Genomic DNA, 17,114 nt, shown 5'->3' on the forward strand with positions numbered 1-17,114 from the left:
TGGGATGGGGCAAACCCCGGTATCAATATGGGCTGGGAAATGAAGGGATAGAGAGTAGCCCTGCCAAGTAGGACTTGGGTGGACTGGTGGATGAAAAGCTGGTCATGAGCTGGCAATGTGCACTAGCAGCCCAGAAAGCCGACTGTATCCTGGGCTACGTTAGGAGAAGCATGGCCAGCAGGTCAAGGGAGGTGATTCTGCCCCTCTGCTGCTCTGTGGAGAGATCCCACCTGGAGTACTGTGTCCAGCTGTGCAGTCCTCAGCACAGGAAAGACACGGAGCTGTTGGAGTCGGTCCAGAGGAGGGCCACAGAAATAATCTGAGGGCTGGAGCACCTCTGCTGTATGGAAAGGCTGAAATAGGGATAGTTGGTGTTCACCCTGGAGAAGAGAAGGCTCCAGGGAGACCTTATTGCGACCTTTCAGTACTTAAAGAGGTCTTATAAGAAAAATGGGGACAAACTTTTTAGCAGGGCCTGTTGCGATAGGACAAGGGGTAATAGTTTTAAACTAAAGGAGGGTCAACTTAGGCGAGATATAAGAAAGAAATTTTTCACTCTGAAGGTGGTGAAACACTGGCACGGGTTCCTCTGAGAGGTGGTAGATGCCTCATCCCTGGAAACATTCAAGGTCAGATTGGATGAGTCTCTGAGCAACCTGATCTAGTTGAAGATGTCCCTGCTCATTGCAGGGGAGATTGGACAGATGACATTTAGAGGTCCCTCCCAACCCATACTATTCTATGATTCTATGAAATCTTTATGATTCCTTCTATATTATCCCATAATTTGTATTTCTTCATTAGCTAAGGCCATTTTTCATCATGTTCAATTTTTGACTACTCATCAGACAAAGCAGAGGAAGCCCTGTTCAGAATAGTATTTTTGATCAGCAAAAATTATGCCATGCTGTTATTAAAAGAACTGCAACAATGAAATCTTCTAATTTTGTGCACCTGGGCAAAGAACGTGTTTGATTTGGCACAAGGCATTTAAAATAACTGCATGATTCAGAAGTAGCAAAAACACAGCTACAAGCCAATTATACAGATCAGGGCACAAACTAGAAATGAAATTTGAGACTTATGTCACAGGGTGTAAAATATTATGGAGCTCTTCACCTCTTGCAATTAAAACTTCAGTCTGTACCTTGAAGGGTATCAGCATCAAGCTATACTTCACCACAACATCTTAGAAAATCTTAGCCCAAATTGGTATTTTGCAGTTATAAGCAACTCGAAAAAACTTTGGAATAAAAAGTCATGGGGCACATTAAGCGCTATGGCAGTATTTGCAGTCATGAAGTCAGTCATGCTGACTTGTACGCCAAAGCAATTAGCTGTACTTTGAATTCAGTATGAGTGTTTTCCTGAGTGAGGACCAACTGCAGCTCTGTGGTTAAAAGAAGCTGATTTTAACTTCATAAATAACTATCTTTAGTGTAATTTTGCTTCTATTGGGGAATTCCAACTAGAAGAAAAGCCCCAATGATTTTTATGTGTTTTTATAAATATAAATATACATATATAAATGTAGAGTATGCTTCAATTTAAATTGCTAGCAGTATTTCTCTGTGGATTATTTTTGGGTTATAAAATCTGAAACCTTTAAATTCAAAAGTCTGAATTAAGGAAAGGTTAAGACTTCATTCTGCTTGTTTCCAGTTGTTGCATCCAGATTAAACAGTCATACCAGAGCTGAAGAAGTGGTTAGCAGACTGAATACAACCTAGAAAACCTGAGAACAGGTAATGCAACAGCTGCCCGTAGTGATAAGAAAACAGTACTTACATAAGGGGCAGTACAGTACACACAGCCTGACAGATTGATGGGTACTGCATACCCAGTGCTGAAGAAACACTGCACCTCACACAACTCCGAGAGTTGTGTAAACTTGCTAGAGTGTTATATATCCCATTTTCATGTGTTTCCATCTACATGATTACTTGGGGGGGTCAACTTTCATTACAGCTAAATTATGTAATCCCTCCTACAGACAAGGGTAATTGAGTTTCCCACAGAAGATTTTTTAAATTTTTTTCTGTTTACACATGCACCCATTCTGTGCAGTATCCATCCGTATATTATTGTCTCTTAAGTGACTTGTTCATCCTCTGGACTGTGTGTTCTCTAACAACCTGGCCATTTTTGGACTGTATATTTCCTAAGATTAACCTGGTCATTTGTGGATTATATATTTTCCTAGATAACCTGGTAAACTGTGGACATCGTGATACATTTTTCTTCTTCAGATGCAGACCAATGTTCTTTTAAGAGACTATCTTACTGATGCTTTTCCAGATGCGGTGCGTGATAGCTCTAATTCAGTCTTGCTTATGCAAGAGGACCCAGGTATCTCATGGCCTGTGGAAATTCAGGTCACCCATCAACATAAAAAGTAACTTTCAAATTACTTGTTACTAACATCTTAACGTGTATCTACTTATGATAGCAGTTATTGAACAGGTTACCTTAAAATTATTTTAATTCACAGAATCACAGAATGGTTCAGGTTGGAAGGGGCCTTAAAGATCATTTAGTTCCAACCCCCCTGCCATGGGCAGGGACACCTCCCACTAGACCAGGCTGCTCAAAGCCCCATCCAGCCTGGCCTTGAACACTTCCAGGGATGGGGCATCCACAACTTCCCTGGGCAACCTGTGCCAGTGCCTCACTACCCTTACAGTAAAGAACTTCTTCCTGATATCTAATCTAAATCTACCCTCTTTCAGTTTGAGGCTGTTACCCCATGTCCTATCATTACACTCCCTAATAAAGAGTCCCTCCCCATCCTTCCTGTAGCCGCCTTCAGATACTGGAATTCCCTTCAGCCTGCAACACACTTTCTGGAAGAATACCTTGTTCATTGTATATTGTAGGGTGGATTTTATTCAGTTTCTTGTGCTGGTGTTGTTTGACATCATGGATGCTTCCATCTGGGGCTTGAAATCGCTCGGCTGAGGAGAACTTTCACAAGAACCCTTGCAACGGTGCTGTGAGGCAGACAGTGACCTTGTCACCCATCTCCCCCACAGACCCTGCTATGATCTCATTCTGTGGTCTTTCAATATCGTTACCCGCTTGTTTTTCCTCGATAATTTGGGTGAAGAAGGTGCCACCCCGTATAAGAGAGCATCCCAGTCTCAATCTGGCTTCCACGTTAGTCTGCTATTCCCATTTCCTACATGTACATTCCCCTCACGCCCGCTTTAGGGCTTCCATACCCCTAAGAAGCGGCTGGGATCCGCCGGCGAACAGGCCCACAGGCCACCAGCCGTGGAGAAGGAGAGGACATGCAGCCACCCTCCTCTCCCAAACGCGACCGGTGTTCGGCGATGGGCTCCTCAGTGCCGCCCCATGCCGGTGTTCACCGGGGGGAGGACGGGACGTGCACCAGGCCACAGCGGCCTGGCTGTGGGGGGGACAACCGGGGCGACGGAGTCGGCACGGCCCGAACGCACAGCGGGCGGCGGGGGCGTTATCCGGGCTCCCCGCCGGAAGCCGCCGTTGGGGAAGGCGGGGCGGGGCCGCGTCCTTCCCGCCGAGCCCTAACGACGGCGCGGAGAGGTGGGGACGGGGCCGGCGGGGTTCTCGGCGGGGAGGGCACCTCCGGGTGTGTGGTGGGGGGGCCGCGGCGGTGAGGCACGGGCACCCGTTAGACCCCTCCGGTCCTCGCCCGCGGCGACGGAGGTCGTCGCTGGGGTTTGGGGGTGCGGCGGAGGCCCCGCGTCCTGAGGTGCCGCCGGGCCTGAGGGTCCCCGCCGGCTGCCGGGTACGGCCTCTGGGCCACGGGTGCTGTCGGCGCTGAAGCGCGGGGCATCTGTGGTGCCAGAGTGGCGAAGTCATGCTGCTGCTTTGATGTTTTTGTTTTTTTTCCAGCTTGTGTAAAATTTGTGGTCTACGTGAATGAACCTGTTTCCCAGGGAAGCTGTGGATGCCCCATCTCTGGAAGTGTTCAAGGCCAGGCTGGATGAGGCTTTGCGCGGCCTGGTCTAGTGGGAGGTGTCCCTGCCCAGGGCAGGGGGGTTGGAACCGGGTGATCTTTAAAGTCCCTTCCAACCCACACCATTCTATTATTCTATGAAAATCTGGTGATTTTTTCAGCTGAAGCAACTGCTGGTGAGCTTTTCTAGCTTCCAGTGCAGATGTGTTAGTTACATTTGACTTTGTATGTTTTAAAGTAGTACATCTTAAGGCCGTGGTTGGATTTTTTCTGAGCAGTCTCAATCACAGAACAGTTTGGATTGGACCTTAAAGATCGTTTAGTTCCACCCCCGCTGCCATGGGCAGGGACACCTTCCATTAGACCAGGCTGCTCAAAGCCCCATCCAGCCTGGCCTTGAACACTTCCAGGGATGGGGCATTGACAGCTTCTCCAGGCAATGTGTCTCACTACCCTCACAGTAAAAAAATCTCTTGTTTCTATCTAATCTAAATCAATGGCCTTGCTAAAGTTAGTTAAGCATATTCAGAAGTTCATGAAGAAAATATGATGCAAGTTTTGTGGTAACACCCATCAAGTGTATTAGCTCCTCAAACCAACACTGCCTGCACTGTTTTGTTTAGTTATGGGAGTCCTACGAGCCCTTCCATGCCATTTGAATACTTTTTTTCATAAGTGCAATAGCATGCTTTTTGGAGTATATCCGTTTGTGTGCTAGTAAACTAAACTGTTGATACATATTTTAACAGAGAAAGTTTGCATATTCAAAATCATTAGCATTCCCAGAAAACATGCTTTAGATATTATTTTTTTACCCTCTATGTGGCTTCAGAGTAGTTTCAGGAAATTTTAGAAGTGCAGAATGATGTGTATGTGACAGAGTACATTTTGATTATGTTTTCAGACTAAGATTTTTTTTCACTGCAGCTATTCAGTGTTACGTAGGCTTGGTGAATTCTATTCTTGAGGTGAAAAACCAAATTTTTTTTTTTTGTCTACTGTTCATTATGAGGTGTAGGTTGCAATAAAGCTTGAAGGGTGGTATGAAGAACCAGTTCTCAGTGTTCAGAGCCACATCTTAATGTGAAAATTGCGCACAATTGGTAGAGGTATAGTCTCCCATACCCTGATATGTTGAGTACAATACTACAAATATCCTGTCAGGATTGTTCTTCTGTCATGTAAGGTTGGAGTTTTTAGTTTGCAAGCTACTAATAATTTAAAGGGCCTTAACATGTGCCTAGCAATTGTACTGCAGGCTTGTCTTTGCTTTGAAAATAAGGTCTCCACTGTTTTCTCAGTTGAGATGGGAAGAAAGCAGTGTCACTTTCTCTAGGAGAGTGAGTGAGAGTTGTATGGTGGTTATGTGTTTTAGGGCTTATGAACATGTGTACCAAGGTGAATTCTGATGGGTAGATCTTAAAAATCACAAATTATACATCTAGGTATTCTTTATTAATAAACCAAAGCAAACTGTTAACCTTCATTGTACTTTTCTTCCTATATTACTTGATTTTGAAGATACTTTGGAACAACTGCATGTTTGAATATAAAGCAGTATGATAACCCTGGAAACCAGTTGGTATGCTTTTCTGTAAAAAAAATAAAATTAAAAATTTAGAAATAATAGGTTTATTCTTGCTGCATGTTCTGTTAAAATTATAGTTTGAGGCAGAAATGCATTTTTTTCTTTTCCATATTTCTGATGCAGATTATTAGCTATTGGAATGAACAAAATCAGTTTATAGTTAATATATTCCACCAAGTACTTCTGTGTTCATTCCAACAGAAACAGATTGTGGCAAACGCATGGCTGCGAGCCAGAGATGGTAAAGATGGGTCCAGGCTAGTTTCTTGTGTTGGACTTTAGTATGATGTCCATCTGCTGTGGAGTCCAAAAGCAAACCTTCACGGCTCATTAATCGTGACTGTTGAATAGAGCTTATTCTTCGTGTTACCTTGCTTTAATTAATGGAAAGAACTCATTTATGAGTTTACTATTCAACTTGAAGTAAATCTTGGTGTTTTTTTAAGGTCTACGTTATAAATATGTTATCTGTATTGATTTCTTTTTCTCAGTAACACTAAATCAGTGAGTTTCTTCTAAAGCTGAGCTGTCATTCAATTTAATGTTCCTCCAGTATACCCCTACATATTGTTGATACGTCTAATACAATAAAAATACATTCAAGTAGAAAATTCCAGGTTTATGAAACAGAAGATTTGCTGTGTTAAAGGCTGCTATTAGACAGCAAACCTTGGATATTGACCTCTTTAAATCATAGTACCTGCATTTATCTCCTTTAGCATTATTTTGAAGAGAAATGGAGTTTGTGATCCTCTTAGGAGAACACATGTATGGGACCAGTCTACACAAATGTAATATTTTATATTGACATCCTTCTGAAAACCCTGGCAGTGGATATTCTACAAAATATTTTTCTTTTTTTTTGTCTGTAATATTCAAGCTTAGAGGACTAGCAGCACAATTTTCTTTGTTGACTGAAACTGGTGTCAGATTATAGTTGTTGGTAATTGTTCACATGACATAGCAGTAACACTGTTGGCTAACCATGAGTGTTAACAAATGATTCTTTTATTACATTGGCAAATAAACTAAAGCAGGTCTCTGTTACAGGTTTTAATGTTTTTTTGATATGGAGAAGAGTAATCTTTGAAGCTTGTCAAGTAAAAGTTGAAGATGATGTTCATTCTCCAGAGTTTATAGACTTAAAAAGCTGCATATTGGGCATCATGAGTTTGTCCTCTCCAGTCAGCTACGCTGTCATGGAAGCTAAATGGTGAGCTCCACGTTTGTATTTTTAAGTCTAGTAACATGGTACATTGTTTTATTTTCTAGATCTCTGCAATTAGGTAATTCAGAGTGAAGAAGAACTGGATATGGTGTCATACATGCAAGCTGTGCCATGTCAATATAGTCATTAGATGAAAAGATTTCCTTGAAGGCATGCATACTGGCCATCCAATGTGCAAGAATTCTCACATAAGAGAGATAGGGGGTATGTGACTTAGAGATAGGGGGAGTTCCTGTATGCAGTTAGAAACACTGGCCTGGAGTTACAGAATGGTTTTCTGCATTAGCTGAGGTGGTAGAGGTCAGCTTTAAGTCTTGCACGTGGCTCGTATTTTTTATAACCTGATAGGTGGTTTATACTTTGGCACAATTAAAGCAAGATTTAATTAATTCTGTTTATCTTAGCTGTGGGAGCTATTTGTCACTATTTAAAGTCTGATTATACAAAACTACCAATTATATAGGAACAGCAAAATTCCACAAATATGACCTTTGATCAGGAAATCAGACTGTAGACTACTCCTTCAGCTGGGGAAGTTTAGCAAAATTTCACTGCTAGGTAATAAATGAAAGAGAATTTCTCTCTGTTACAAAATTACTCTACATTTTCTGCCAGATGCCAGAAGAAAAGCTAGAGAAAAGCTGCTTTTCTGCAGTGTTTATGTTCCCTGTTACTAGCTGATTTGTGAAGTGAATGTGAATTTAAAGTTTTTGAATTACAAAAGTCATTCTGCAATGTAGAACTCAAAAGCTATTTCGCCTGCTTATATGATTTCTTGAATAATCTTGAAGTACCACTAAAAATGGTGTCTTAGGTAGAAGTTGTAGTTGGTAAAATCTGTATTTTAGTTCAAGACCAATGATCAATGAACTACTAATATATGAAAATAGAAGTGCAAAACATTCTCTGATTCCTGTTAGACTGCAAATGATACATGCTGTGAAACTTTCCAACATTTTGTGTGTTTTTGTCTATGATTTAAGCTTCCAAGAGCTTTATGCTTGTAGCACTTCAACTTATAATACAAATGTGGATGGAAGAAGTTCCTACAATAGGTATTATGGAGCTTTCATAAAGTACTGCATGTGCTGATGACACTGTGATAACTGAAGAAAATATCGCAGAAATAAGAATTCTTAAGGCCAACCTCTGTTTTATTTGAAAACATTTAAGGAGATAAGATAATGAAGTAGTTAACATACTAATATTCCCTCGGAGTTTTTTTCTTTTTTTAAGTAGCTGATTCAATTTGATTCTATACTAAGAACAAAAATAGGGTTTTCTGCTTTATATTTTTGATTTTTCAGTCATGGCATTGTGAGTTTAGAAGCTGTGCACAAAATGGTATTTTGAAAAGGTGTTTAATGCTTTTTTCCCCAGTAGTTACTGTTGTCCTGTTGTGTCTTAATGCTTTTATGCACATTTTTCATTTTTATAATGTCCCTAATTTGCTATTACTTGTGGTATTTTGTAACTTGTTCGTGGTTTGTTTTTTCATGTTTTTTTTTCCTCCACTGGTCCCGTTAAGCAGAACAGCTAATCACAGAGTTAAATTTTCCTCTGAGTAAGTTTTATTGTATAGATATCTCCATTGTGCTCTTTTTTTTTCCTGGATAATTAATAGAGGAGTTGGAAGGAACAGTTTTCTTGAAAACTGATTGCCATACAAACCAGGGTCACTTATTTAAAGATTTAAAGGTGTTTTTTTATTTACTTTACAAAAAATATTCATTCCCTTTCTTGCATTCAGTGTGCAGTATTCAGTATTAAATATCACCAGGTTTAAAGAAGCAAAACGACCTCTCAGCTGCCTGCAAACTAACAAAATGTCCACACTTTCCATAAACCTTGTTTCTTTGCCCTGGTCCTCTCCAGTTTTCAGTTTGGATTCTGCTTTTCTCCCTAACGTGTGCTTTGCTAGCTTTGGTGCTGTCTGGCCTTTAGCCATCTTTAGTTGAGATTGATATATCTTGCATCATCTCTGAATAAGATGACTTGCCTTTCCTTCATCTCTGTTTTCCCCAGCCATGCAAAAATAAAGGTCTCCCAGACCTAATATATGATGTCCACAAACAAGCTTTTATACAGCTTACAGATGCCTCAGCTGTTCAGATCCTTCTTATTTCTTGATTTCCATATCTTCTTATTGCGGTAGCTAAGAGTTGCATAAAATAACAATATGTGATTTTACCTACCTTGTTGCTGATATTTTGCCCTTTGAGTCATGTTGGTTCCTTTGGGTACAGCTCCCGTAGTAAACACTGAAAGGTAATAATGTGCCTGTGGTTTTCTTGTCATACATGCAGGTTTTAATGATCCTTATCTCCTACATTTATTAAATATATAAAATGTGTTAAGTACATGGCACCCTGTGGAACAATTACCGATGACATACAACTATTCTCACCTCATGGATGAAGTCCATCTTGGTTTTAAATGGAAATAGTATTTAATAAATTCTAAAATATTTATAGGCTCCAGCTAAAAAACTGAATTTTCATCCTTTGTTATTGCTAATGCCTTTAAACGCACCACTTAATCTAAATTAATGTTCCCTTTGTTGATGACATTTGTGTCTTTTTTGCTAGACAACTTATGTGAGAAAACATATTATCAGGTGGAGTCCTAAGTTGTGGAAAGTGTTAATAGTGCCTATGAACAAATCTAGGGGTAAAGTGATAATTTTTTATTTAGAAAAAAACAAATTATTAAATTTACAACCTAGTTGCCATTACTGAAACCTGGTGGGAACAGTTCCATGACTGGAGTGTGGGTACTGATGACTACAGGCTGTTCAGAAAGGACAGGCTAGGAAGGAGGGGTGGAGGCATTGCCGTCTACATCAAGAAATAGATAGAGCATGAAGAGCTGTCTCTGAAGAATAGCCATGAGCAGGTTGGAAGCCAATGGGTAAGAGTTGGAGACTGAGGCAACAAAGGGAACCTAGTGGTTGGTGTCTACTACAGGCTGCCCTATCAGGGGGAGCCTGTTGATAAAGCCCTCCTTACTCCAGCTACCTGAGGCATCACGCTCGAAGGCTCTCATCCTGCTGGGGGACTTCAACCACCCTGACATCTGCTGGAAAAGTAGCACAGCAAGCTGTAAGCAATCCCGGAGACTCCTTAAGATAACTTCTTAAGCCAGGTAATAGGCAGCCCCAGCAGAGGGTATATTATACTGGACCTGTTGGTCACCAGTGCAAATGAGCTAGTCAGTGATGCCAAGATTGGAGGCAGCGTGGGCTGCAGTGATCGTGCATGGTGGAGTTCACAGTGGTGAGGGATGTGGGCCAGGGGATGAGTAAAGTCAGGCCTGTGCAGTTTAGGAAAGCAAACTTCCAGCTCTTGAAGGAGTTAGTCAATAGGACCCCTTGGGAAACTGCCGTCAGGCACAAGGGAGCAGAAGAGAGCTGGCAGATCTTTAAGGATGCTTTCCGTAGATTGCAAAAGCTCTTGATCGATCCCCAGGTGCATGAAATCAGGAAAGGAAGGCAAGAGTCCAGCATGGCTGAGTCGAGACTTGCTGGTCAAACTAAAGGGCAAGAAGGAACTGCACAGGCAGTGGAAGGAGGGAGAGGTATCCTGAGAAGAGGAAAGGGACGCTGCCTGGTTGTGTAGGGATGGGGTCAGGAAGGCCAAGGCGCAGCTGGAGCTGAGCTTGGCGAAGGGATGCAAAGAATAATAAGAAGGGTTTCTCCAGGCATGTCAGCCCGAAGAGGAAGGTCAAGGAAAGTGTCTGTCCCGTGATGAGCAAGACTGGCAAACTGGTAACAACGGAAAAGGACAAGGCTGAGGTACTCAACACCTTTTTTGCCTCAGTCTTCACTGGCAACCTCTCTCCCTACACTTCTCGAGTGGATGGACCACAAGACAGGGACTGGGGAAGGAAAGTCCTTCCTCCTGTGAGAGAAGATCAGGTTTGAGACCATGTGAGGAACCCGAACATACCTAAGACTATGGAACCTGATGAGATGCATCCTAGAATCCTGAGGGAATTGTCCGATGCAGTTGGCAAGCCGCTCCTCATGATATTTGAAAAGTCACGGCAGCCAGGTGAAGTCCCTGGTGACTTGAAAAAGGGAAACATTGCCCCCATTTTTAAAAAGGGTAGCAAGGAGGACCCTGGGAGCTCCCGACCTGTCAGCCTCACCTCTGTTCTTGGGAAAATCGTGGAACAGATTCTCCTAGAAGCTGTGCTATGCCACATGGAGGACAGGGATGTGATTCGAGACAGCCAGCATGGCTTCACCAAGGGCAAGTCTTGCCTGACCAACCTAGTGGCCTTCTATGAGGGAGTGACTAGATCAGTGGACAAGGGAAGAGCTGTGAATTTCATGTATCCACACTTTTGTAAAGCACTTGACGCAGTCCCCCACAACATCTTTCTCTCCATATTGGAGAGATATGGTTTTGCTGGGTGGACTGTTTGGTGGATGAGGAATTGTCTGGTACCATCCAGAGAGCAGTGGTCGATGGCTCAATGTCCAGGCAGAGATGGGTGACATGCGGTGTCCCTCAGGGGTCTGTACGGGGACGAGTCCTGTTCAATATCTTCATCAATGACATAGTGGGATTGAGCGTACCCTCAGCAAGTTTGCAGATGACACCAAGCTGAGTGGTGCAGTTGAGACACCTGAGGGATGGGATGCTACTTGGAGGGACCTGGACAAATTTGAGAAGTGGGCCAATGTGAACCTCATGAGGTTCAACAAGGCCAAGTGCAGGGTCCCGCACTTGGGATGGGGCAAACCCCGGTATCAATATGGGCTGGGAAATGAAGGGATAGAGAGTAGCCCTGCCAAGTAGGACTTGGGTGGACTGGTGGATGAAAAGCTGGTCATGAGCTGGCAATGTGCACTAGCAGCCCAGAAAGCCGACTGTATCCTGGGCTACGTTAGGAGAAGCATGGCCAGCAGGTCAAGGGAGGTGATTCTGCCCCACTGCTGCTCTGTGGAGAGATCCCACCTGGAGTACTGTGTCCAGCTGTGCAGTCCTCAGCACAGGAAAGACACGGAGCTGTTGGAGTCGGTCCAGAGGAGGGCCACAGAAATAATCTGAGGGCTGGAGCACCTCTGCTGTATGGAAAGGCTGAAATAGGGATAGTTGGTGTTCACCCTGGAGAAGAGAAGGCTCCAGGGAGACCTTATTGCGACCTTTCAGTACTTAAAGAGGTCTTATAAGAAAAATGGGGACAAACTTTTTAGCAGGGCCTGTTGCGATAGGACAAGGGGTAATAGTTTTAAACTAAAGGAGGGTCAACTTAGGCGAGATATAAGAAAGAAATTTTTCACTCTGAAGGTGGTGAAACACTGGCACGGGTTCCTCTGAGAGGTGGCAGATGCCTCATCCCTGGAAACATTCAAGGTCAGATTGGATGAGTCTCTGAGCAACCTGATCTAGTTGAAGATGTCCCTGCTCATTGCAGGGAGGTTGGACTAGGTGACCTTTAAAGGTCCCTTCCAACCCAAACTGTTCTATGATTCTAAATGCATCCACACTTAGAGGTCCTCAGAACTTGTGCGTTTGTGTGGAGCAACTAATTATTGCAGCCAGTCTTACATATATAAAATATCGTGAAAGCTGATATATGTATATATAAAATAATGTGAAACTGACATATATAAAATAGTGTGAAAACTGATTTTTAACTCCTGAAATAATTTAAAATTTGTCCAATTTGAAGCTACAATAGTTGCACATAAGATTATTAAACTAGTTTATTTTAATTAAATAGGTGGTTTTATAGTAATTTTTCACTCTACATATTAAAGCTTGTTTTGATTATTTTAATATTGCTTCTGGTGCTCAAGGGCTGATCCTGCTAACTGTCGCGTAGATTTTCTTTTAACTGAAGTAGTAGTGGAAAGATACTGGGTATTTCAGAGGACTAGACCTTTCATTTGTGTTATGTTTGTGATCAATTGCTTGTGTATAGTTATATGTGTATATATATATGTATATATCTTTGAAGAGAAAATGTAGAGAAGTTATTTTTGTTCCACACATATGCATTTGTTTCATGACAGACGTGGTTTTGAGATGGTAATCCATGTTAAAAAATAAGCCTTACTGCAGGAGACAAACAAATCTTGTAGACATTTTAATTTAAGTGATTGGAATGAAGTTTTTTAAGCATCCTGAAAGTTTATTGCATCAATAATAAGGATAGTGAATAATAATAATAAAAAAATTATGCTTAAATCAACTTTGATAAATCCAAAGTGCCTATCTGTTTTAAGTTCCTGCTGCTACATCTCTCATATCTTGCACAATTAGCTATTCTATATAAACCTTTTTTAAAGAGCAATAGTATGATAACAACTACGTGGCATAATTTTACTTAAGTGAATGTTTGGAACTTTGGGCTCACAATCTGATCACTGAAATAAGGGAGCACTGAAACTTAAAAGGAATACTCATGTTTTTTGAAAACATTCATATTTTGCAGCCTATGTAATGCCAAGTGTGAGTCACAGTTACTACAAAATAGCAATGAATCAGAATTGGACACTGCTGAAGATCTGCGAAGGAAACTCTGTCAAGCTAAACAAGAAAAGTTAGACTTAACCATTAAACACAATCAAGAAGTAAGGAATTTTTTGTTTGTTTTGATTTACTCTTGGAATAAATGTAATCTCATTTCATTAAAATGATGCTCTTGTGTGGTTTATCAAAAGCAGGGTCATTAGCTGACAAGTAACAAGCAAGGTGTCACTGTACAGACCTCTCATACGTGTTCATAGGAACTCTTAGCACCTCTGCTGGCATTGTTAATAGTTAAAGTTGCACCAAGCAGAGTGCAAATTTTCTGCAGAGAAAGTAGTCACTGCCACTACCAGCAGCTGGTTAGATAAAATTGCCTGGTGACACAAAGAAATAAAAGCCACAGCTTGAATCTAGCCTCATAAAAAGATCTTTTTTTTTTTTGCAGGGTATTAGAGTATTATTTTAATTATACAGAAATCATTTGCAGCTCATAAACGTAGTACAGTATTTTTGTGTGTGTATGTACCAAATCCAGCTGGGATATCCTTCAGTGGTCTTGCAATATGCAAATTTGCAGTTTTCAATTAACTGTAACAATGTATAATGTACAAATGTGGTGATGAGTTCTTCAATAACTTTATACTTGTTAATGAGAACGTCATTCATAGGGAAATAATTTACCTGCATTACAAAGGTTTTCCCTGATGCTGCTGTAGAAAACTAGTATTGAAATGAAGTAGTAGTAAGAAAATACGTAATATATTCTTTAGCTCGAATATCAGCTTTTACGCTAGGATACATAAGAAAAGGTGGGCACTGAGTACAGCAGTAGCTGTAATCAGCTTTTGATTTGTTGCTACTAGGAACACTTCCCACTCTTGCAAATGTCAGTCTGGCAGCTGATATCCTGGTTTAAACTGTGCTGGTGCAGAAGTATTATTTAGGTAACAATTCTGCTCTTAACAGTTTGCTAGGGGCAGTTGATGTGGGTGCTCATTCATCTGTTCTGGGCTAAATCCATCCAGTAAACTAAGTTTGCTGTTCTATATCCATTTATTACTGGGGTGTGTACCCAAATCAAGAGGTTCCTGCTTCTCCCACAATGACTTGCTCTTGTGCTGCACTTAATTCATTATTTTCCCATTGCCCCATCAACTGTGGGATGATTTTATAAACTGTATCCCTGGATTTAAAAAAAAACCAACCAAGCAAACCACCTCTTATGTTGAGAATTTGAAAGCTGGGTGTGTACAAGGATCTTTTGCACCATTTTGCTGTTGTGGTTTGCACCACAAAGTCAGGTTGCATTTTAGTAGATAAACTACTTAAAGAGTCTGGTTTTTTTTTATGCCCATCCATTTACTGTACAGCTACAGATAATGGTAGTGCTGAAGTTACCTACATGCGATATTATTGAAGTCAAGAGGCTACTTTGTAGATGTTCTGAAGAAATACGTATTTTACTCTTACACTTTCTTGTGTTGAAATAGCTTGAACTTCATTTTCTGGACGCAGTTTTTGGCAGCAGTGACTGGACTATGTTTCTTAATCTGGATAAGATCTCTTTTAGAAATATTTTCTGTTCTTAGTTTGTTGTCTGTTAAATTTAATAGCATTCTGTTTGACTACTGAACATTATTGGACTGAATTTTATGTTCATACATATACTTGTGAGTTATTAGATATTTGATAGTCTAGTATCACAACATGACTTTTTTTTCTAAGTGTTAAATTTACAGAAAGTTACCAGAAAATTGCCTGTGGAACATAATGTTTCTGTTGCTGTGTTTTTTCCTTTGAGGTGCAGGAAGATGACATAATTATGACTTTTATTTTTTTAAGGCAGTGTATTTTTGGAAGAATGGAAGGCTATGTTTAAGGTACATGAAATTAATCTAGGAATAGGAATAGTTTGCATAAAAAGAAGTAGAAGTACTTAAAATCTGCATAAATGTGCATTTGCAAGACTATATTTCAAATTCAAGTGGAATTAGAAGGCAACTGTAAACGCAATTCAAAATGTCTTTTAAAAATACTCTGTAACATCTTGCATTTTTTCAAGGGAGCATTGTTGCCAGTTTTCTGAAACAAATTTATTTTCTAGCTGTCCAACTATGAAAGCCAGATAGTCAAATTACGGTCAGAAATTGAGAAAGGAGAGGCTGTTCGACAAAGTCTCGAATATGAATTGGCAATTGCCAGAAAAGATGCTCGCCTGAAAATGTATGCTGCAGAAGAGGAGTTAAGTGATGCAAAAAACAAATTTGTGGAACTGCAAGGTAAGTTTCAAAAAAGCAAACACAAAATAAAGGCTAAGTCAGTTCCAAGTCAGGAAGGTAAGTGAGCAACAGTGACTTAGTTAAATTTTCTAGGTAAGTTTTTTTTTTCCTTGGATCTCTCTTATCTTTCCTGTCTCTTACTCATGTGCTTTTGTAAACTCATAAAAGTTTACAAAACTCTTGCTGTCTCATGTGTGAGTTAAAATCAACCTGCTAAACCTATCAACCCTATTTCCTCTTACCTTTTACCTTCTGTTATTCCCTCTTTCATTGCTGTCCTTGTAGAGAATTGTAATCATGGTGGCTATCCACATCCTGGTTATCACTACGTCCAGCAGTTCTTCCTTTTCCATTTCAGGGAAAAAAAAAAAAAAGAAAAGAAAAAGTCCACTCCTGTTCATTTGTTTGCACTATTTCCAACAACTTTTTTCCAGGATTTCTCATCATACTGCTTCTTTCTTTCATCTTTTCAAAGGTTTTGGGTTTTTCAGTGCTTATGTCTGGTTTCTTTTCTTCTCATCTTCTCCTCATTCTTGTTTCTCTTGTTATAGGTAATGGAATGTTTATGTTGTGACAGTAGTATGTGGAAGGGAAGATTTTACCTATTTTAAATTATGTGTGTTCTTGTGTGAAAGATGCAATAGGAACACGAAATTTGATTGTTTCTTTGTGTAGTGAAGGTGGTGCTCTCCAGTGCTGGAAGTGTTACTGTTTCAGTGTTCCAGAGCATATCGCAATACACACAATCATTATACATTTTTTTCTGAACATGCTTTGCAGCGTCACTTGTCTTCTTTCTTTCTTTCTTTCTCTTTTTCTGTAAACAATAGTATTGAATGAAAAACTTCAGCAGAAGGTTGCAGAGACTGAGAAGACATTTCTGATCGCTCAGCAGAAGTGGAAGGAACAACAGCAAAGACTTGCAAGTGAGAAGGATGATATCCGCAGAACTTGCAACAGTGAATATGAATTGCTTCTTAAGGAAAGAACCAAACTAGAAAGTGTTTTGCAGGTATGATGTTTTAATAGTTGGGAAATTGCATGAGATGATGTCTGCAACTTTTTAGTTGCAAAGCGTGTGGTGGGTTGGGGTTTTTCTGTTTTGTTTTTTTTTTTTCTTTTTAATTGACAATTGAATTGCCTTATATCTCAGCAATGCGATAATACCATCTGAGGAAAATCGACAATATATTCAGCTACAGTTATCCTTTATACTTTTAAAGACATGTAGCACAGAGGCGCTGTTAAGGCAAATGGCCATTTACTCATATGCATGACGTATGCAGAGAACCTATGGCTACTAAGATTAAATTTCTTTTATTCAGCAAGACTTCTTCTATTTTTTATATTCATGTTTTCTATTATAGGTCCTTTTAAGATGTGGCAGACTTGTTTCAGTTGGTCCGGCCATTGATCAAGCAGTAGGAAATTAGCCCTGCTTTCTTTCCACCCGGTCAGCTCCAAGCCTGGGACAGTGCCAAACAGCCTTCGCAAATGACACAAAACAATCCTTGTCTGGCAGCTTGATAGCCAAGTTCTGGCAGCAAACCTACCTGTTGTACTATGTTATGGTGCTGTTGGTCAGATTCTGTAT

The 17,114-nt window shown here is 40.6% G+C and overlaps 1 protein-coding gene across 3 annotated transcripts in view; it reads left to right on the plus strand.

Moving 5' to 3' along the window:
- The first annotated feature begins 3,509 nt into the window (after positions 1-3,509).
- The window catches only part of CCDC171 (coiled-coil domain containing 171), a 154,810-nt gene continuing 141,205 nt past the window's right edge, over positions 3,510-17,114 (plus strand). For all 3 annotated transcript variants that reach the window (XM_074570479.1, XM_074570480.1, XM_074570481.1), the window contains exons 1-5: positions 3,510-3,564; positions 6,579-6,741; positions 13,204-13,342; positions 15,346-15,520; positions 16,351-16,532. In XM_074570479.1, coding sequence (XP_074426580.1) covers positions 6,695-6,741; positions 13,204-13,342; positions 15,346-15,520; positions 16,351-16,532 — 543 coding nt within the window. In that variant the 5' untranslated portion in view covers positions 3,510-3,564; positions 6,579-6,694. The remainder of the gene's footprint in view (positions 3,565-6,578; positions 6,742-13,203; positions 13,343-15,345; positions 15,521-16,350; positions 16,533-17,114) is intronic.

The sequence above is a fragment of the Larus michahellis genome, chromosome Z (genome assembly GCF_964199755.1).
Source record: "Larus michahellis chromosome Z, bLarMic1.1, whole genome shotgun sequence".
In the NCBI taxonomy this organism is placed as follows: Eukaryota; Metazoa; Chordata; class Aves; order Charadriiformes; family Laridae; genus Larus; species Larus michahellis.